The 23179-nt window shown below is 41.9% G+C and overlaps 3 protein-coding genes across 3 annotated transcripts; 2 read left to right on the top strand and 1 right to left on the bottom strand.

Annotated features, from left to right (window-relative positions):
- Positions 1-839: 839 nt before the first annotated feature.
- Positions 840-9490, bottom strand: LOC118412669 (snRNA-activating protein complex subunit 5-like). The gene is made up of 4 exons (XM_035815667.1): positions 9312-9490; positions 7028-7145; positions 2890-3000; positions 840-1785 (listed from the first exon to the last, which is right to left on the bottom strand). The coding sequence occupies exons 2-4, from the start codon at positions 7115-7117 to the stop codon at positions 1552-1554; spliced, it is 435 nt and encodes a 144-aa protein (XP_035671560.1). The 5' UTR covers positions 7118-7145; positions 9312-9490; the 3' UTR covers positions 840-1551.
- A 151-nt stretch (positions 9491-9641) lies between these two features.
- LOC118411655 lies at positions 9642-16233 on the top strand. The gene is made up of 3 exons (XM_035814132.1): positions 9642-9787; positions 13219-16165; positions 16210-16233. The coding sequence occupies exons 2-3, from the start codon at positions 13256-13258 to the stop codon at positions 16231-16233; spliced, it is 2934 nt and encodes a 977-aa protein (XP_035670025.1). The 5' UTR covers positions 9642-9787; positions 13219-13255.
- Positions 16175-23074, top strand: LOC118411339. The gene is made up of 4 exons (XM_035813562.1): positions 16175-17615; positions 18480-18573; positions 19542-19719; positions 20445-23074. Exons 1-4 carry the CDS (start codon positions 16376-16378, stop codon positions 20640-20642), a joined length of 1710 nt encoding a protein of 569 aa, XP_035669455.1. The 5' UTR covers positions 16175-16375; the 3' UTR covers positions 20643-23074.
- The last annotated feature ends 105 nt before the right edge of the window (positions 23075-23179 follow it).

Here is a 23179-nt window from a genome sequence, read left to right as displayed (position 1 = left end):
GAACCAAGAAATTAAATTGGTGTGGCCTAATTGTCTTTTTCAAACTAAAAAGTTTATATAGACATAGACAGCTTCGGAAATTCCGAAAATAATTTCATCAGGTTGGTAGAATATAGGATACATGTATAAGAGAATCCTTGTACACAACCAGTAAATACTGACTTTGCCTATCGTTTAAGAGATTCATTAGTCACGTATGTAAACAGTTAGTAGGATTTTTCATCAATCAGTGACTAGTTTTGACAGGTAAACACACGTACATGTACCTCAAAATTTTCGATGACTATCAGTCCATCATGATCACGGAGTGACCTAGTTCTCGCGAGAGTTAGAAGGTGCAAAGCTGAACAGCAACAATGACTGGGAGCTGCCCAAGTCCTACTTACCCCTACTCCGCAAGGAGGCAGGGGTGAGGGGCAGAATATCCACGCAAGTCTCGACCTAGTCCTCGCAACTCTCGTCATCGAAAATTTGGAGGTATGTGCGTTTACTAGGGCTGTGTACCTAAATACCCGTACCTGTATCGTACCTAAAAATTGTTTAAGTACAGGTCCGGACCTAAACATCTGTGTACCTGTACCTGTACCTAAACAAACTAAATCAGTTATTTTTACCACTTTTTAAGACTTCTGGATAAATAAATCCTGAATCATCAATGACAACCGTGACAATCTTACAGTTGAAACTCAAGAAAAGCTGTTTTGAGATTCAAATATGCAATTCCCCATATAAAGATGACAATTTATCACAGTTAGCTAACGTTACATGTTTAACTTGTTTTACATGTGCAGGTCCGGACCTGTACCTAAACCCATGTACCTGTACCTGTACCTGTACCTGAAATTTGTTTAGGTACACAGCTCTAGCGTTTACCTGTCAAAACTAGTCACTGATTGATGAAAAATCCTACTAACTGACTTTGCCTACGTTTCAATGTCTATCAGACACCTTCCTCAGAGCTTCTACCTGGAGTTCTGCTTCTTGCTGCTATTTGTAGCTAATTAGGTGGGGCTTTCATTTTGAAAAAACAGTCCCAAACGTGGCTAAGTACATTACTGGTTGTGTATAAAGAATTCTCCTATATCCTAGCTTCGAAAATTATCTTGAAGCTTCACTTGACGTTTTCAAAAAGGATATTATAACTAAAAAAATATTTTAATACAACATGATGATATTTTTTATAGGAACAACATATTTGGCATAACACATTGCCCTGGTCTCTTGATACAGCTTTGTATAAACACAAAGTTTTAGCTTCACTCTTCTTAAACAGAAATAGATGTCTTCTTTAACAATGTCAACAACTATTATCTTCTGTATTCTTGAAACTAGCAGCCTTTTTACCAAGCTGTCTGGTACTACATTCAAAAAACAAAAGTTTCGCGTTTTTGTTTGGTTTTACTTTTAGGCCGGTCTTTAGTAGCGATATCTGGGAAAAACACCAATGCTTTCATCCTTTGTATCATTCTAGATCTTATCCAGAATAATTCCACTTTTAACTCAGTCTGTAATATTGCTTAGGTTGCCTTTAATATTGTAAGGAAACAATGATCAAGAACTGTCCTCCTCTTCCATATCCTCTGGACCTTTACAGACTTGGTCCATGAGTAACATGAGGTCCCTGTTCATGCCATCTTCATACAGTTCCTCATCATCATCTTCTTCTTCATCTTCTTCTTCCTCAAATTCCTCCACTTTGGTTGGTTGCTGGAGAAAAGCACCCTGGGATAGGTCCAGTTGTAGAGGGGTCTCGTTAATGTTTGACTCCTCGAAGTCCTCTTCTTCCTGTGTTGGTGAAAATATTTAGGAAATCATCTTAAGATTGGTCAAAACAAGGTCTCGGGTTACGGCACACCAACTTTTACCTTGGTTAGGCCACACCAATTTAATTTCTTGGTTCACGGATTCGCTCACTCCTATTTTTTGGAAAAAAAATAAAAATAAAAATTTAACACTCAGCAAATTTTCACCATTAATGAAACCATTCACCAACTTTCTGGTGTAGCAAATAGGCCTTTATATTATAAGCTCCTTAAAGTGTGGGTACAGGTGCTGTTACTGTACAATAATAGTGTTTTTGTATTTTTTTCAACCTGAAAACTTTTTTTCTTTATGTTTTGGATTAGCCGTTACCTTTACCCCAACCATTTTACAATTTTTATTTTTATTTCGCCCTCTCGCTCCATATTTTTTATGAAAAAATCCGTGAACCAAGAAATTGAATTGGTGTGGCATTAAGATACATGTGGACTGGGTCAAAAAAGTCTTTGAAATCAAGATACATCTTGCATTATCCTCCATGCACATATGCTATTTATGTAAACGTTAGTTTTGAGCAGTCAAGAAGTCAAAATCATGAAGTAAACCAAAAAAGACACTATCACAGGATGTGTCAATTAAGGGTAGATCTAGGTAGTGAGGTTTGTAAGTTAGATCAAGCAATTATATCTACTATGTTTCTCCAAACAGAGGTCGGTAGGGAAGGTTGCAACTTTCTTATCTTATGCCCCATTTTGATGATGATAATAATACTAAGATATTGGCACATTATTCTGACATATAACGAAAATAATAGTAAGAATAAATTCAAAGGCCAGTGTAAAGAAAATGGAACATACAGTAAGAAGGTCACAATTCTTCCCACCAGATTCTATTTAGAGAGTAGGTCTAGGTTTGAAGGTACTGCTTCTTTCTTCAGACTGACAAACTATGGAACTCTCTCTATGACAATTGTATACAATCTTCAAGCCTTTAAACCCAGTGTTCACTGGTATCTCCTTGCATAATAGTTTCCACCTTACTTCATTGCCTAGAATTGGTCAAATGGCTTTACTTTGAAAACAAACCCTCTTAGACTCACGAAGGACTGGCTTCAATTTTTCCACTCACCATTTCATTGACAGACAGCAGCTTCTTCAGCTCCTGACTTCTCCTCTCTTCAAAACTCTCCCCCACTCCGTGCTTCTCTGCTATCATGCTCTTCAGGGCCAGCTCCTCAACCTAGAGAAAACAGTAACATCTTCACTGAAAATCAGGCTTTTACTAAAGTTTTAGCTAGGATTTTATTACAGGGGGTCCAAATTTCTTGGAGCATTGCGGTAAGTGATATAAAGGCGACCATTTTAGGAGGGTCCAGGAGCATCCACCTTCCATGGTGCAGAATTTTCAAGAATTCTAAGTTAAAATGGTGCATTCTAAGGTATCCTGAGGGGCCAAATTACTGTCAGAGAGGTCAAAGTAGAAGACTGTGACCTCAAATGACCTAGTGGCATCCCTGGTGAATCAGAATTTCATGCTTGTCAGAGGATCTGCTCCCCAGTGTAAGGGCGTCTAGTGCGTCAATTTTTTTGTTATTTTGAGAAAAGTTCACCCAACGACACCTGGCTAAAAGCCTGCTTAAAATGTCAAATTCTGAGGTCATGGGGCATAACGTGAGGTCGTGTGGTGTAACGTGAGGTCGTGTGCGGGTCGTTTTGGGGGGTCGTTGGCTCAGAACCCACACGTCCTGGGTTCAAATCCTGTGATATGCTACCACTCTTGTGCCCTCAAGGTACTTCACATGATTTTCCTCTGACTAGTCACATGTTATACTTATGTACCCTTTCACTAATGCGGTAAATCTCTATAAAGAAATAAATCAAAAGCAATACATCAAGTTTCCCAGCCCAGAAGCTTAGTCTGGCAGCAAAATTTGCCCCTCAAAATGCAGGAAATGACGTTTTAAAGGGTCAAGATAACACATTTTCCTGGGGGAGCTCCCTAAGAAGGCGTAACACGTAGCGCCGAAGCTGAAATTTCTGTCAGCAAAATCCCCCCACCAATACGAAATTTGCTGCCGCCGCCTCTGCAGCCAGTTCTGGGGCCTAAGGCAACTGTTAGGTATTCTGCCAACAGTCTGGGTCGCGTCTGAAATGAACTGACTCTGTCGGGCTCTCAAGACTGCAAGGTCTCTAAGATTGTCGTCAGTTTTCACAGTCAGGTGAGTACTTTACACAGTACAAATTTTGGGTTTTTATATGATAGCTGACATTTGTCATTGAGAACACTGCTAATAACTTTAAAGCTATTCTTCCATTTTTTAGTTTGGACACTGAACAAGACTACATTGTACGTACTTTGTGCAAGGTGCGAAAGAGGCCATAGATATCACAGGCTGTTAAAGAACTCTCAACAGAGGCCGATTTTACATGTATCTATTGGACACCTTTGACCCATGGATGACTGTGGCGTCACACTTTTGGTCAGAACATGTGACATAGGCTTCTGGTCCTTTAAACCTGAAAATAAAACCTGACAGGGGTCAGAGGCCTTACCGATAGCATGTTGGTAAATACAAGAGTTTTTTTTTTTCTGTACAGATTTAGCATTTAAAATCTTCACTACGTTAATTACCGTGTCAGATGAACTTTCATACAAAAATGTAGAATAAAATTTTTTCTTCATGATGGCACAGATTTTGATGAATTACTAGTAGAGTTCTTTGGAATGAGTAGCAAGAATTTTAATAAAGGAGAGATTTGTAATAGAGCAAATTAGTTTGTAACTGTTACATAATGTTGCAATTGATCTTCCCATGGCATGACCTCTGATCCCCTGTGCCTCCAGCAAAAAGATAATTGCATAATTTGGTATGTCCTTGAAATTATCCATCTTAGCGTACATGTCAACTCATTGACCCAGCATGCTAGACCTAAATCTTCGTGACACCATGAGAGGACTTGAAAGAGGGCATGCATGGGGGGATCCTGTTTATGCTTAAAGATGAATTGGGGAGGGCAATGCTTAATGATGAATTCAGGAGGCCTGTTCATACATGTACTTTACAATACATATGGCTAATGTTCAAAGATTTTAGTAATGAGTCAGTGGAAAGTTCTTTTATATGTCTCAAGGGGCATCCAGCAAAACTAAGATGCAAACACAGACACAAACAGGTGCTTATTTAAATTATTGCGAACTTAACATTTTGCAACAGATTAAAAATAGCAAATAACATGCTAGATAGAATTAAAGAAATCAATTCAAGTCACAAAGTCAAGACAATGTTTAACATTTCATGTCTAGGGTTTTGTATTGGAAGGCGCAGCCTTCTTCTTCTTCTTTCGATTGAGGCAGCCACCTTCAACTAACTGAAGATTATGCTCCCTGTACTGTGAAGTCTACTGCGAAGCGTGGAAGTAATGGAGCATTGTAATGGGGAGGGAGGAACGGGTGGGGAGGGAGCTATATGTGTAATTTGAAATTGGCCAGAGTGGCACTGAGGGCTACCTGTGCTGGGAGTCCATTCCAGTCCTTCACATTTCTGGGGAAAAAGGCATACTGCCTGTAGTTGGTTCGGCATGGGGGCATCTGATAGTAAGCTGGGTGAGTGCTCCGAGTACTGCTGGGCGGCTCACTAGGAGTGGGCTTGCTCCTTGAATTAATGACGAGTAAGCCATTGTGGTGCTTGTAGAAGGTGATCAAGCGCACTCTCCTTCGCCTCTCCTGGAGAGTGGGCCACTGATGGAGCTCCTCTAACATGTCACTGACACTCAAAGTTTGTCTGTACCGATGCGATGTTCATCGGGCCGCCCTTCTCTGTACTTTCTCAATCATATTGATGTCTTTAGCTGTATAAGGGTCCCATACTTGGCACGCAAACTCAAGAATAGGTTGTACTAGGGACATGTATGCTAGCTCTCTAGCCTATCCCTCTCCTTCCACTGCTTTCTTGCCGGTGCGTAGCTTTGAATCTGTTCGGCTTCGAAGCTGTTCGTTTGATGGTTTGTTTGGTTTGCATGGATCCATGGATCTTCTACCCTAGCCCTTGTTTATAAAGCCCCTTTAATAAATGCACTTCAGGCAACCGAGTCAGGGTGGCCGAGCGGTACTGCATTTCAATCGCAGTTCTCTTGCAGGCATGGATTTGAAGCCCAGTTACAACGAAGGTTTTTTTTTTCTTTGTATGTATGTCTTTTGATAGAAAATAGACTTTTTCAAGACATCGATGTTTAACCACCTTCTTTTCATGTGATTTTGTTTATTCAGGCTTTTTCCCAAAATACGCCCTGGCCAGCTTTTTTAAAAAGCTTTCTTTTTTACCTGTCCAACAGATGACACTGTACCCCATTTTATACTTGGGTGGGGAAAGTCATCGGTCAGCCTTTTTACCGGAAAACACAGGAAAACACAGTTAAACACCGGAAAACACACGAAGGAGTGTATAATCTACTGAAATACAGTATGTTTTGATGAGTAAACATGACAGGTCGCTATGTTTTGCCACAGAATAATCTACATATGGCCCTGGAATGAAGAAATCGTCAGAAAATGCATGAGACTTCGGGCCGGACCGGCCGCCGGCCGCCCGGTGGGCTGGACGTGCTGATTGTGCAAAGGTATGTAACGTTGACGGCTAGAAGAAGCAAGCTTTATTAAGAAATACAGAAAACAGATTCTTATCACAATCCGAGTAGATTCATATATATTATATCTATGCCAATATATAACAGATTTTTGCACTGAAGTTCGGTAGGTATCAGCTGTTTTGTTGTGAAAGTATCAGACCCCGCTAAACAAACATGTATTCTGCAATGAAAACAAACATGGCCGCCGGGTGGCGGCGGTCCGGCCCGTAGTCTCATGCATTTTCTGACGATTTCTTCATTCCAGGGCCATATGTATACTAAGATTATTCTGTGGCAAAACATAGCGACCTGTCGTGTTTACTCATCAAAACATACTGTATTTCAGTAGATTATACACTCCTTCATGTGTTTTCCGGTGTTTAACTGTGTTTTCCTCTGTTTTCCGGTAAAAAGACTGACCCGAAAGTCATGTCCATATGATTGCACATTCCCATGGGCACAAAGTGCTGGTGCCTACCTCAATAGATTGTGGATTCCAGCGGACTTCAGCATGGGGAATTTGAACCCAGGGCACTCTTATCGTTATGCCAACACCCCACAAGCATGCCTAGGCTAGTATGCAATACAATAAGGTGGTTTACAACCGACAAATTATGGAATACAGAATCTGGTAACATTACCTTGAGTCTGTTGAGCTGATCTTGTAGTGTGGTCTGTATGGACTGCAGCACCCTCTCCTCCTCCTCCAACTCTTGAAGCTCACTGAACATCCTCTACTACTCACTCCTGGGGCTCCACCTTGCAGTCATAAGCAGAAAAAAACATTATTTTCCCCATTTCATCTTACGGTCTCATTGATGTATTACTCCGCGAGTGGGCACCCTAAACTAGATCCGAGCCAAAAAATAAACGGCTGCATGGACGCGTGCTTTTAGCGGTGAGAAATTCCCTTTTAGCCAGCGGAACTGATCTCAAAAGTTAGATTGGTGAAAGCTTGTTTTTAACTGAAGATATTAGCAGGTAAAGTTTTGCAGCCGCGCGCTAGGTCGGAGGTACACAGCCTTGGGTTCTGAGTGGTGCGGTTGTACACTCAAAGCGAAAAAAGTGCCTTTTGTGGGGATTGACTAATCGTCGTTTGTAATTGCTATAAAAAAAGTTCCTACGTATAGTTTACGTTGACAATTTTTTCCCACCATATAGGGTAAATGTGCTCAACATAGAATGAAAAATCTGCTAAAATTTTACGTAGCGTCATTATGAACGCGCCCATGAAAAACACGAATTATAACATACAGGTCTATGGACAGAAGAAACTCATCAATGAGACCTTAAATAATAATGAAAAATATTCATATAAAATCAATGAATAGCGCTGGAACAAAAATTTCAAAAGGGTTTATGACCAGGCGCCATCCCGCATTTTTTGGCTGCAGATCACGCCGTGTACCTATTTACGTTACCATGGTAACGGACGAGTCTACATTTCCAAGGGTCGTTATTACTGTTATTTTTCTTGTATCGTACTCTACTGGATATAGCAGCCATTTGAAAGATTACTAAGGTTCCAAAGCTATCTTTCTTGGTGCAAACTACTGCCCAGTTATATTTTGCCTTCACCACCTTCTCTCGAAAGACCAACCCCACCCCACCCCCCCCCCACCCCCGGCTAGGCGACACCTATAAAAGGCCAATCAGAGGGGCTAAGCTTGGCTTGCCCGCCTCTGGCATAAGGGAGCTTGAAACGCAGCTAACGTCAATTTCTAGCCGTGAGACCCTGTTTTAACTTTATGAACTATACTACCTTCACCCGATCCTCTATATAACCGTCTGTTATTCATAGAAAGATCCGTATGAATCTCGTCGTGCCCATGTCATGCTGAGATCACTCTCACAACTATTCTCTGAGATATATTCCAATGAAACAAAGACAATATTCACAAAGATAACACTACTCAGTCAAGCTCATAGACAGACTGATCTAATGAGTCTTTCAGGCACGTCAAAAGCGTCAGTCTCGATGCCCTTGCATTACTTTCTCCTACATTGGCAATAAGTCCGCTAGGTGGCGCTTTTGCGTCTGTAATAGTCGCGCACTTAATTACCTCTCAGAGACTGATTCATCAACGTAAGACACCCAGATTTTCAGAGATGATTAAGAAAACGACATTCTTTCCTTTCATAGATTTCTTTATTAATACATTAAAGTTAAGGTCTCATTGATGTATTACTCCGCGAGTGGGCACCCTAAACTAGATCCGAGCCAAAAAATAAACGGCTGCATGGACGCGTGCTTTTAGCGGTGAGAAATTCCCTTTTAGCCAGCGGAACTGATCTCAAAAGTTAGATTGGTGAAAGCTTGTTTTTAACTGAAGATATTAGCAGGTAAAGTTTTGCAGCCGCGCGCTAGGTCGGAGGTACACAGCCTTGGGTTCTGAGTGGTGCGGTTGTACACTCAAAGCGAAAAAAGTGCCTTTTGTGGGGATTGACTAATCGTCGTTTGTAATTGCTATAAAAAAAGTTCCTACGTATAGTTTACGTTGACAATTTTTTCCCACCATATAGGGTAAATGTGCTCAACATAGAATGAAAAATCTGCTAAAATTTTACGTAGCGTCATTATGAACGCGCCCATGAAAAACACAAATTATAACATACAGGTCTATGGAAAGAAGAAACTCATCAATGAGACCTTAAGTGTTGAAAGATTTTCTTAACGTTCAAATTATACACATCACACGTATTAAATTTAAAACTAAATATATTTTTGCATAAAATCTGTCTGCAAACATATGCATATCTTTACCTAACATAAACATATATCATGTTTAAAAGTGAAAACAGTACTTTCTATTTTTGATAACGTTCTGGCAGTACATGTTATGTTGCGAAACAGAAGTCACAAAAGTGATATGCAACGTTGCCCAAACGTTTCTGTTACGCTTACGGAGGGAATTGAGCCCGTACCTTACAAAATCAAAAGCTTTTCCTCACTGACGTTCCGTCCAAAAACACTTGTGCACTTCTTGGGGTAGTTGATACCCCGCAAAAATGAATCTGATCGCCAAAAACATACAAACTTTGAAGGATCGTTTCGTGTTTTTTACTTTTTAGCCCGCGGCGGCCATGATTGAAGGTCAAAGGGCATCAGTGGTGTACAAACGCAAATAATATACAAATTCTCAAAATAATACAGGAGAAAAAGATAAAAATACAGAATTATTGTTATAAATCAAAATATGTAGATCATGATTCGTGCAGACATACTGTTTTGAATGTATGTAAGATATTTAGCTTATTTTAAACGTGTGGATGCTGTCATTTGGTTTACGGAAAAAAAATAAGATGCAGAAAAATCTTGCGGAAAAAATGCGAGACGTCTGGGCTTCGGTTCAACTTTCTCACGCGATCTGCTGGCTACACGACAGTTTCTGAATCAAGAGGTGGGTCCACAAGATGCCTTGTTCTTCCCTTTAACTCCAAGACGTTTCTGATTCTTCAATGAAAAGTATTGGGAAAACGCCAGCCCTGCCTCTGTGAAAATTCAAGCGTCCCAGACGGTGAAACGCCGTTTGCGACAACCGTCCAATGCGTCTCAAATTATTGGGACGCTTTGGACGGTTATGGCAGCGGACGGCATGGGACGGCCTTTAGAACGCCCGAAGAAACGTCAAAGACGGCCCGAACGGCATAAAAAACGCTTGGACGCGTCTAGATTGGCACTTTTGACGCGTCCAGAGGGACGTCGGGGCCGTCCGAAACGGCGTCTGAAAGCGGGCACCCAGACGCTCCCGCGTCCGTAGGGCGCCCCCCCGCTGGGAACAGACGTCTCCGCGGGCGAACCGGACGCCGATTGGGACGGTCGTAGATGACGTAATCCAGGCTGCTGGGACGGTCCGGACGCCGATTGGGACGGTCGTAGATTACGTGATCCAGGCTGACAGGACGAACTGTAGCCTTCGCCAGGCCATCCCACGGGGGTATGGATCGTAAAATTCGACAGAAAATGGAATAGCCAAGGAATAGCCAATAGAGTCAGTCATCGCCAAGGTTAACATCTGGACCAAACGTCTAGCAAACTTTTCTCCTTCAAGACGCAACTTGTAGTTTAATAGTAATATAATAGTCAGGCAGTATGGGAGGGGCATTTGGAACGTGTGCAGACGGCTTTCCGGACGCCGTTTCTGGCGGCGTCTGGTCACGGCTATGATTTTATGGCCTCTAGGGATAAGCGTTCCCACATACCAAACAAACAAATATTCAGCCAGGCAGTGAATTGTAGAAGACCACCCACCACCGGGCCGTCAGGTTTAGCTAAAATCAAACACAACTTGAACAAATTTCTTCGTAAATTCAGACATACACGTACTCCGCGGCGTTTAATCAACTTTGCTACATGTACGAAATTCAATCCGGCCTTCAATCGTGTCCACGGCTTTTTGTGCCGCCGTGCCGACACGTTACATCAGAATGGACGAGCCCAAATAACATCAAGGGTAAATACAGGACGTTTGAAATTTTCTATCGTAAATTTTAATTGCACCAGTATTTATTAAAGACTGGATATATAAATGTGAAATAACGTTAAATTTTCTACAAAGATCATAAGTCATTTTTATTTCGAGGTAGCGAAATAAAGTCTTCCGTTTCATAAGTTCCTAACCCCAAGTAGTTGGAAGAGCCGACTAAGATTTTGATTGGCACCGGCAAAATCGGTAGGTGCTATCTCATTATCTGTTGTCTAAATCTACATTTTAACAGCATTATCATTCTTAATAGAAACAACAGATATTTTTTACAAGTATTCTACAACGTGTTCATAATTCTTTTTATTTTGTGGCATCAAAACAAGATCCTAAATTTTATCATTTCTTCGCGTATGTGGGGAGGGCACCCGTAACAACAAGTCGTCGGTAAACTTTGCAACAGATGAATGTACAAAAAATGAGAATAAAATGCGAAGTATTCACTTACCGGCGCCTGCAAAGTATCGACAATCAGCTAACGGAAGAACCGCTGCTTCTTTTGACGTCTGTCACATCTGTGATTTCTGCTGTCCAAGGTTTGCTGCTTCGAGTAAGTAGTATAATTTTTCCCCCTTGTCGGCGCACGACAAATAATTTTTGTACATTCTTTTTAGTATAAATAACGGATACAGTCATCGCCGTAAACCCAACCTCAGCACAATGTCGTACAAACATCAGCTGCTACGTCTAGACGTGAAGTCCTTGGTCCAAAAGTGCGCAAAATTTAACAAACGGACATGAAATCCACAGAAATAGTCACCTTCTGAACATAAGTCCTGCAACCGCCGGAGTGTTCAACGGTCTGAAATTCGAATTCACCCGCTGAAATTGGCGCATGTGCAGAAGTTAAAACGTCATGTTTCCCGTGGGGATCATAAGAAAAGACGCAGCCGTCTGCCGGCGTCGGGTGACTAAGTATTTTATAGCCCCGTCAGTGGCCGTCTCCGACGGCAATGGAAGGTCTTTCAGCCGTTCGGGCGTTCACCATAAAACCTGACAGAACGGCACGGACGCTCACGATGTGTCCGCGGCCGTTTCGGACCGCAATGAACGCGTCCAGAACGTCTGAAACGCGCTCGGACGCCATTGGACGCTTGTAGACGCCGTCCGTGCAGTTTCGGACGCTTGAATTTTCACAGAGGTGAAAGCGTCGGCAGCCTTGCTGTAATATATGCTCCATGTGGGAACGGTTTAAATCCCTCTGATTGGTCTCAAAACGTGCGTTTTCTGTCTGTAAATGCGAATGTCTTGCCAGATTTCAGCATAATACAACTAATCAGGTATGCTGTATGCGTGATAATGACTTTCTTGTTGTTGTTCAATCCCTGACAATCCCCAGGGACCTTGTGAAATAGAAAACAGACACGAAAACATGTTTACAAGACAAATTATATCTGTCAGTTGCGGACTCTGCAACTTTGTCGTCATATCCTATATTCCTTTCCGTGATTTGTAATTATGGCTAGTTTTAATAAAAGATCAAGGCACAAATGCATCATCATGAATAATTGATTTGCAATCCCTTAAAAACTCCACTGAGCATGTTTATAAAGTATATAAATAACTTCTCTTTTGCATGGCCCCCATGATTGCAATTTTTTAGATTACGAGTTTTGCAGTTTTATCATGTCTTGAAGTTAAAGATGTCATTTTTACTACTGTAAATGCAGAAATGTTCCCAGTGGTTTAATGTTCGTGGTTTTTGGGGCAGCCGCGTCACAGTGAATTTAAAACCGCCGCGAAAATTTTTCCATAACAGTAAGAGACCACAGTGCATCATCATACCACAGTGCATGTTGCTACTACTCTCCAAGCAGAGGTCGAATCGCGCAGATATAGTAGTACTAGTAGTCGAAAAAATTACACTCGCGCTCTTCCTACTAGTACCAACGGGAAAAGTCAATTTTCCCACTACCTTGAAATCAAATCTCCATGAACCTAAATGCATTTACAACTTAATTAAGTTATTGTACAAATTACACTACAATTCCGAAGTGAAATTTCCTATCTGGCTGGTAGGAATCTATTTTTCAATCTAGAAATATGTTCCTAAGTGTCACTAATTAGGGTTATGCATTTACAAAGTATGACTTGCTCAAAATTCCATTTGGGGAATAAGTGGTGCACATAACCTAAAAATTTGGATGCAAATTAGAAATACAAAACCACTGAGATGCACTGGTGGATTTAAAATCAAATATTACTCGCAACTTTCCAAACCTGAACAACTACAAATGTGACACTGTATGTGTGTACAGTAGGAGATGAAGTTGTTGCCTGTTTCGTCTTAAATTTTGTACTAATTGTAGAGAATCATATGTTTGATGATCGTCCCATTTTCTCCTCAGATTTGAAGCCCATGAGAACGCTGTGCTTTTCCTGAGGATGAATAACTTCCAGCAACAAACGTTCGTGGCCAGGCAGGGGTATCAGCACCAAGGCATGATGGGGGCTCCCGGGATCGGTCACATGGGTGGAGTTGGCATGCAGCAGCAGAGGATGATGGGAAATATTCAACAACAACAACAACAACAAGGCATGATGGGAGCACAGATGATGAGGATGGGACAGCAAGGCATGATGGGAGGGCAACAGCAAAGGATGGCTGGTCCAGGGATGCATCTACAAGGTATAATGGGAGCTCAACAACAAAGGATGGGTATGCCAGGAGTAAGCCAGCAAGGGATGATGGGATCTCAGCATCCGAGGATGGCATCACCAGTGGTAAGCCAGCAAGGTATGATGGGAGCTCAGCAACAGAGGATGGCATCACCTGTGGTAAGCCAACAAGGTATGATGGGAGCTCAACAACAAAGGATGGGTATGCCTGGAGTAAGCCAACAAGGTATGATGGGAGCTCAGCATCCAAGGATGGCAGCCCCTATGGTAAGCCAGCAAGGTATGATGGGCGCTCAACAACGGAGGATGGCATCACCTGTGGTAAGCCAGCAAGGTATGATGGGAGCTCAACAACAGAGGATGGCAGCCCCGATGGTAAGCCAGCAAGGTATGATGGGAGCTCAACAACAGAGGATGACAGCCCCAATGGTAAGCCAGCAAGGTATGATGGGAGCTCAACAACAGAGGATGACAGCCCCGATGGTAGGACAACAAGACATGATGGGAGCTCAGCAGCAAAGGATGATGGGACAAGGCATGATGGGTAACCAGCATCAGAGGATGTTGAGACCGGGGTTGAGTGAACAAAGCATGATGGGTACAGCACAGCAGAGGATGATGGGATCAACAGCACAGAACTGTGGGATAGATCCTCGTGTCAATCAACAACTCATGATGCAAGGCCAACAGCAAAGGATGATGGGCCCTGTAGTCAGCCAGCAGAGCATGATGGAAATGCGACAACAAAGGATAATGAGTATCAACCAACAGAGATCGGTAGGACCAGGTCAGATGCAGCAAGGCATGATGGGTGTTCAACAGCATGGCTCACAGTTCCCACAGCAAAGCATGATGGGAACAACTGGCAACAGCCATGTTGGTGCACAGCAGCAAAGGATCATGGTAACGATCCTGCCGGAGCATGGTTCTGTCGGGCCAGCGTCACAGAGAATCGTTGAGTCGACTCACGGTGTAAGCGAGAGACAGGTTATCGAAATTAACACTGAAAACGATGCAATAATGGACGACAGACGGGAAAAACAAAATGGCGTCACGCGTTCCAACAACGTCAACATCGTCATCAGCCCCCAGGAAGACCTTCCTCACTACAGTGCCCCAAGTTCAACAGCAAACACGTTGAGTCCGAGGGCCAGCACCCTCCGAACCTTGGTGGAGGTTCCCCTGTCATTCGATACTGAAGTGTCCGAGAAGCAAACGTTTACTAAAGACGTGGACCACAGACTCTTAAAGCCTGACCTTGACCCTGGAATCTTAAAGGATGGAGATGTTGACTACAGAACGCTGGTCCCGATCAGACCCGCCGAAGAGGGGGACCAAAATGTCCTTGAGACACAGCCTGACAAGCCATCCCCAAAGAAGGACATTCCGTTAAAACTCCTGGTGAAACTAAAACCTCTGAAGCCACTTCCAAAAACTCATCCACCAGGAGAAACCTTGATGGCAGAACCCAAGACAGATCCTGAGAATTCTTTACCAAATAAAGACAGTACGGACCCACCGAAGCCAGGACTGGTACCGGTACCGAGTAAAGGGTCAGCAAGCAAGAGTAAGATCACTCTAAAGCTGATCGACAGAGGAGCAAAACAGAAACGCACAAAAGAGAACTCACATGGAAGCATTCCCACATTGCTGGAGAATAGCATGCTTAGCTTGAACATGGAACCAACACAACAAGAGATTCTCAGTGCATTAGAAGAAGACTGCGGTTGCATGAATTTTTTCTCGTCTCCAGTAGAACAAAAGACTACAGAGAGAACAGAGGTAACAAACAGTGAGACAATGACGCTTTTGTCTATCAGTGCACTAAGTGCAGCAGACAAAATGGGACTTGTGCAAGAAGGTGTAGAAGTTAAGGTAGACTCTTCTCAAAGAGAAGAAGAAAAGGACATGCCCAAGACACCTGAAGTAGTTGGTGTTACTTCTGTGCCAGGCACAAAGTCAGGAATGGGCCCTACATCTGAAGAACGCAATAATGACTTCTCTAATTCTAATTCTGGGAAAACAAAAGAACTTTCAGAGAACCACAACTTAGGACTAAAGCCAGATGAATCGGAAGACGATCTGAAAGAAAACCTTCCCCTTCAAACCCATTCTAAAGGTCCCTTGAAGTCGTTTCCTCTAGCATTGCAAGACAAGGAGGAAAGACAAGCCAGGGATGATGAACTCATTCAGACATCTTTGGATGCGATGGTCGAGCCGTCAGAAGTTCAGAATATCGCAATATCTTTCAAAAATCCCATCGCGGAAGCTTTTGAACCGAACAAGCCTGGATCGCCGCTCTTGAGCCTTGCTTTGAAGTTGACGAGACTTCACAAGCAAAACGTGACCAAGAGTTACAATGGCAAGCACCTCAGACGGACCATCAGCATGATAGAGGAGGGCATGGAAAACAGGAGTAGGTTCATGGGGGTGAAACAGAAGAACAACGCTGGGAAAGAACTGAGGTTAGTGATCAGTAGGGTCTTTACGAAAAAGGAAGAAAGCAGTCCAGACGTAACAGAGCATCCAGGTAACAAAAATTCTTCACAGAGATCACAAGACTCAAGGACTGTCGTTGTGAGTGAAGAAGTAACAAAAACGGAAGATGCAAGAATTCCTACATCCCAAGACACAGAGGATTTAGAGAACCATTTGACTCCCGTGAACAATGATTTGGCATATTCCCAGACTGGAAATACCACCAGAAACTGTACTACTAGTCCAAAAAGAAAGGCAGTCAGTGAAGAGGACCACCCTCTACCAAGAAAAGTGGCACGTTCCAATTCAACTCCAGTGTGTAGTAGTGCCAAGCCAGGAACAGTCCATGTCAAACAAGAGGGGGAAACTACCAACTCACTTTCCAAAGATGCAAGGAATCTGTTTAACATGTTCTCAGAGTCTATGAATTCTCTCGAAGACTTGCAGAGCAGAAATTCAAACAGCCATGTTGCAATTACAGGAGGATTCTCAAATGTTAGGGTGAAAGTTCAGAGTTCAGATAGCCTCAACCATGTTGTGACCGTTGACAATCCTGAAACCTGCTCACATGATAGCCAGGCTTCCATGTCAAAATCACCAGAGGGGTCAAAGTTGAAAGTTCAGCAGGACAAAGCTGTAGCCAGCCATACAAAGGATCGTATAAAGTGTAACAGACAGGAAACCCCTGACTGCAATACTCAGAGAGATGGTAAATTCAAGAAGGAACCAACGGTTCACGTGACTGGTGCAAGTAGCTGCAATAACCTTGATCTTCTTGGTAAAATGTCTCAAGAAAATTGTAAGAGAGGCAGTCAAGAGACCACCTTGGAGAGAACATCTAGGTACCAGACAGAAGATGGGAGGATATCAACTTGTGTCAGTTTCTCGGGTGGCCAAGTTGAGGCAAATGCGGTCAACAAAAATCTTCACTCTACTCAAAGCAATCAAAGACTTGATGTGTCTAAACTTAACTCGACTGTCAAAAGAGAGTCATCTTCTGAGCAGGGTACTGTCACTGTTGCTGAGTTCCCAGGGCTTCAGCCATCTTCTGTTCCAAACTGCCACAATATCAGCAATAGACTTGGTCCTCCAAACACTGACTTTAACTCTATCACTACTGAAAACAAAAGAAACTACAACCATACGAACAATGAATCGCTAATACTCAATACCGACAACCATGCCCAACATACCATCAGTGTGACTCTCAACTTTCCAAAGGAGGAAAAGTCATCAGCATTGCCAACAAAGATTGTGCATAATCTACCAAAAAGAACTCAAAGCCCTCCGACAGCTTACAGCTTACATAACATTCCTGTAATACTCGGAAGAGAGAGTCTGACAACCAAGATTGTGGTGTCACCAAATACTTCCCCTCCTGCCAAAACTACATGTGTTCCCTTGGAACTGAGACAAGAATATCAGGTTCACAAAAGCCCGAAGACTCAGGGTAAGTTTTTCCGTGTTTGCGGGCCGCCAGGAAAGGCGAAAGAATGCAGCAGGGATGTCAACACATGGCAGGGAGTGAGGAAGAATGGAGTTGAGGGTGAGATACAGGTGACAGTGAAACAGGAGACGGGGACCTGTGAGGTGCAACATGAGGGGACAGCAAGCACTGATGTCAGGAAAGTGGAGTTCTCTGAGGCTGGTAAGAGCAATTTGCTTATCTAGTTTTTTTTAATTTATATTTTGTAAACTTTTATTTATGAAAGAAAAGCTCAAATTGGTTTGCAGACCGCTATTCATTGAGGTCATGAGAGAAGTCAGGCAAAGCCTAGGTGTACTTTAACTGCAATTTAACATTTACTTTGCCCTGCCCCAAAGGAAGTGTCAAGTTTGTTTTTGTGTGTTTGTGTGTGTGTGTGTGTGTGTGTGTGTGTTTGTGCATGTGTGTTGTGTGTGCACATGTGTGTGCACGTGTGTTGTGTGCACGTGTGTTGTGTGTGTGTGTGTGTGTATAGAAGTCCTAGATTTTTTTTAAATAACCCTTAGAGTTAGAAAAGAGGAGAAAATTGATGATAAATTTGAACTTATCTGGTTCAAAATATTCAAGATTGGTGAAGAAGGGATGGGCGTTATGTTAGGGCTGTGTACCTAAATACCCGTACCTGTACCGTACCTAAAAAATTGTTTAGGTACAGGTCCGGACCTAAACATCTGTGTACCTGTACCTGTACCTAAACAAACTCAATCACTATTAAACCCTACTTTTTAAGACTGCTGGACAAGTAATAATAAATCCCAAATCCACAATGACAATGGTGATAATCTTGCACTTGAAACTTAAGAAAACTTGCAAAGAAATTGTTTTGAGATTCAAATATGTAATTGCCCATACAAAGATGACAATTTATCACTAGAAAAGACAGTTAGCTACATGTTAAACTCACATGTACTTGGTTAAACTTTTTTAGGTACAGGTGCAGGTCCGGACCTGTACCTAAACCCGTGTACCTGTACCTGTACCTGTACCTGAAAATTTGTTTAGGTACACATTTCACTATTTCCCCAGACTGCTGCCCAGAGGACCCCTCCACCTGGCCACAGGGGATCTCACTACAGACCATGAAGCACATTGTACTGGTGGACCTGGGCTACTGGCCAGAGTAAGTTTTTATGGTTCAATGCTAATGGTTTTAAGGTTTGACAGGTTTTTCTAGGGTGGGTCGGGAAACAGGAAACGCAACATTTGTTTCCTAGGCCTAAAACCTGTTCAGATATGCAGACTGTACTATTCAGTACAAACCTGCCATGAATCAGTTTACCGGGCATGCAATAGAAAGAAAAGGAGATGGCTTTATGTACTGTCTCCCAGAATATGTATTTTTGTTCTTTCACATTAGACTCTCCATACAATTATTAAGGCTTTTCAAATATAACCTACAATCATTAAGCTTTAAAAGACTTTCAGACTGGGGTGGCGCAATGGCTAGAGCGTTGTAATCGAAATCAGTGGTTTTGAGTTCGATACTCGCCATGCCCCTGCCCCCATTATGGTGAAGTGATGCCCACCAAGCCTCACGGCTAATCTGTCAAAAAGGGTGCCCAAAACACCTACGGATTTGGTGCGCCAGTGTGCCAACATCTGCACATTTGCCACTAAGACCTGTAATTTTTTTCCGTGCATAGCACCGGGTTTTGTGCCCAGAGAAGCGGTTGGTTCAACCCTTCAATCGTCCAACCCTTCAACCGTTCAACCCTTCAACCGTTCAACCCTTCTCTTCTTATAGCCCTTCTGTACGCTCGATTACGCAATCAGCTTGCGTGGCCTAGCGGTCGATGCGAGGTGGATATGCGATTTGCTTTTGCCGCCGTGGATCGTGGGTTCGAAACCCACTTGTAACAATTTTCTTTTCTTTGTTAGACAAATCTCATGTAATGTTTTTTTAGTAGAAGACAGACCAATTCAGTAATTCGATGTTTAAAAACTCTTTTTTCATGTGATTTTGTTTAACATCCAGGCTTTTTCCAAAATACGCACCGGGCAGCTTTTTTTCAGAAGCTTTCTTGTTTCACATTATTTTAAAGTGCCAAGAATATTTACAAAGTGGTGGAATTTTGACATCTGTTACAGGTTTTTCCAGTCACTACCTAAAGGCCTTTTAGCAGACACATTTGTGTGGGGATTCCAGGATGCGAAGGCGTCATGGAGGCCCCCTGTCTCCTGCGAGGAGTACTGCAGGCTGGGCAGGAAGCGGCACTTCTTTCTGCACCCTCCGTGTGGATCCACCGATTCTGCAATCTCCATGGTGGTGAGTCAAATATCTCATTGTAGCTAGCATTGCCATCATGATAAGTTCTTTTCAATAACTGATGTTTTGAGTGTTTTCTATATAAAGTGGACACTTTCCTCAAGCTGCCACAGTGGCCCTCAGTGAGGCATCTGGAGTCGCATACCAGTTCAGAACTTTTATTCAGTCTGTTAGCCAAACCAGCTTTATTGTGTTTAACTTCTTCAGTGGCCATAGGCTTTGTGTTTTGTGTGTTTTCTATTTTTTCCCTTTATTCGTTTTTTTTTTTTTCATCACCCCCAAGGGAAGGAAGTGTTGTTCCTGTTTGTCCATCTGCCTGCCTCTCTATCTCTCTTCCTTCTCTCTCTCTCTCTCTCTGTGCCCCACTCTCTCGCTCTCTCTCTCTCCCTGTGCCCCTCTCTCTCTCTCTCCCTGTGCCCCTCTCTCTCTCTCTCCCTGTGCCCCTCTCTCTCTCTCTCCCTGTGCCCCTCTCTCTCTTTGCCCCACTGTCTTCCTCTTTTTCTCTCTGCCCTCTCACTCTCACTCTCTCTGTATGTATGTATGTGTATATATGTATATGTGCGTGTGTGTCTTTTTGTTTCTGTTTGTGCGACTGTTAAAATGCTTGTTTGTGTGCCTGCACTGCACTTTTTATATGTTCTGCCAAAAAGAGAGAGAGAGGGGTGTAGTTTCTTTAGGTTCTGCCAGGGGGCGTAGTCTGATTGCCTTGTTCTTCATCCCTCCAGGCCAGTAAGCTGGACGGTTACCTGCCCAGGCACCTCCCCTTCACCCTCCTCTCAGGACACATAGGTTTCCCACAACTACAACAGAGGTGGAAAAATTGCAGACGGAAAGCGAACCTCGTCAACCCAAACACTACCGATCTTCAGAACCATCTACAGCATCTCTTCAGTACCAAGGACAGCTCAACAAGAAAATCTTAAGTTGTTGGAAAGTTTGGACAAAAGGGGAAGATGAAAACCGAGACAGAGGCAAGGGCCTGGAATGAAAACTTGTTGGAATATTTTATCTTCTTTTTGTACAAATTCATCAATGATGAAAATAGACGACTGTGAGGAAAGTTTTTCTCACTCCTAAACCAGTGTGTAACAAGTTAGACTTCCTTTGAGATTCAGTTTTTATATACTCTACATCACTTACATTACATCTAAGAACCAAGATGTTCAACTGGCATAGCTATGTTATGCTGCAGGCAATACTTACAGGATGAGTTTTCATCAGTATAAACCATGCACAATTCTATGAAAAACATAAGGACATCATGTTACCATTGAAGCTTGTTTGCAGCAGTTTGCAGCAGTTCATGTCTGCATCAAGAGACCTAGCTTAAAGAAAGAAGTATGTGGAATTTTGAGATGTGGCACTGTGTTTCAACACAAGATTTAAAAAGTGCAAGATTGTTGATGTTGTACATCACAAGTGCAAATACGTGCTGTTGCATGGATACATGAAGAGATTGAAAATGTCTTTATTTTTTGACAACATGTTAAAGATTTTAAGTATATCTTATTAGAGATCATGTCATGAAATAAATTGTAGTAAATAGGTGAGTATTGTTACTGAATTTGACATGTGGTCTGTAACAAAATGCTCAGTTGTGTTGTACCGTAGTTTGAATTTTCAGTGACAAGTACACTTTTAAAATCATGTTCTTGGGATCTACATAGTATACATGTCATTATACATTTGTAACTAAGCAACATGAGAGATTATACTACAAAGTACAGTCCAATTCTACATGAGAATTCTACATTACCAGCAACTTGTAACTTTTTTGTGGGTTTTGTTGAGGCATATTGTAGGTTCACATTCTGATTTGAAACAAATAGAAATTCATAGCTCAAAGGATTAAAAAGAAAGCCTGAAAGTATCACTGGCTCTTGATTGTCGACAGGTCTACAGTTATTGAGTAGGGTTGTGATGACTGTTTGTAAACTTAAACCTCCACTGTCATAATTCTGCTATGTTGAAAGAAAACAAAAAATGGACAATACTGCATCTGTAAGTCCTGAAGTATGTCAAATATTCAGGTGTTTAAAAAAGAAGCTCCAATGTCCTATGTAATAGAGGCCTCAAGAATAACATAAGACATTGGAGTTCTCTTTCTCTAGAAATAACAGTGTTATATGGGGGCCAAGTTGATAGACAGAGAAGACAACAGGCATATCCATATCAACATCTTCTTCAGAGCTTTTTATTCTTACTGCTGTATATGTAGCCGTTGTAGGTGGTGCTTTTTTATCCTGAACACATACCCAAACATGGCTAAGTCTACATCCCCCCGGGCCCTGTTGCTAGTTCATTGCTGTGGTTAATGTTGGTACGCCTGTTGTTTTATTTGCCTATTACCATGGCCAGTTCCCATTCTAGTATAACATAGTTGTTTTTAGACAAAGAGAACTCTAATACCCTATGTTCTACAACCTGATGAAATTATTTTAGGTGTCGATAACACATGGTGGCATATATAGTACCTGGCAGAACCATGAGAGTTGATGTTGAATATATCAAACTTTGTCTACGACCTTGTGCCTTGCAACTGTTGGTAACAATGTTGGTGCAATGTTTAGGTATGCAAAGGCATTGAAAATGCTGTTTTGAGATCAACCAAGCAACCAATGTTATCAAGTAGCAGTTCCAGGACTTTTCACAAAAGACACATAAATTCATGTAATTTTCATGTAATTTACCTCCAGTTGTAAGGAGTTTAGTACACACCACAATTACACAATAAAATGCAATACAATGGAATACTGATATGATATTCCAGCATATTTGCACTTTTGTACTGTATATTCTGTGTTGTATACAGTATGAGAATTCTATCTAGTGTGCAACAATTATGTGTAAAAAGCTGGTTGTTTTTGCGCATTCAATAGTGTTGTTAGCTGTTCACAATTTTTTATACCTTTTTTTATTACATTTCTTGATATCAAAAGTGTACTAATCATTCTTTGTAAGATCTTTTGTTTAGGTTTCTTATTTCTTAACACTCATTGACAAGTGTGTTTGACTTTGAGTACTGTTTCTTTTAGGACTGTAAAGGGATGTCATTTTACTCATAGAAACTCGGTTATTGTAACTCTGTTGTTAGTACTTTTGCCCTACACTGTGATGTACATTTTAAATGTTTTTTATTACTCAAAACATGCCTGCAATATACTTTGCTCTACCATTGTTTATCAGATAATTTCTATGTATGGTTCGTGTTAGAAAAAGTATTATAATTGATACATGTTTTGAGGTTTTTCATTATTCACTCAACAAGTTAACTGTGACCAAAAGCTTATTTCATGAGCACAATGTTTGAACAAGGGCCTTTTAGTATGTTTCAATAAATCTATGCCCAATGTGACTGAAACCGTTATCAATTTTTGGCAACGCCTCAGGGGCGAACCAAATAGTACAGTATTGTGTTCAGTCTACAAGAATTCTGGGTAATTGTACAGGAATGCGTCCA

Source organism: Branchiostoma floridae, chromosome 3 (genome assembly GCF_000003815.2).
Source record: "Branchiostoma floridae strain S238N-H82 chromosome 3, Bfl_VNyyK, whole genome shotgun sequence".
Taxonomy (NCBI): Eukaryota; Metazoa; Chordata; class Leptocardii; order Amphioxiformes; family Branchiostomatidae; genus Branchiostoma; species Branchiostoma floridae.
The sequence above is the reverse complement of the archived record's forward strand: the minus strand, read 5'-3'. Positions and strand labels throughout refer to the sequence as shown.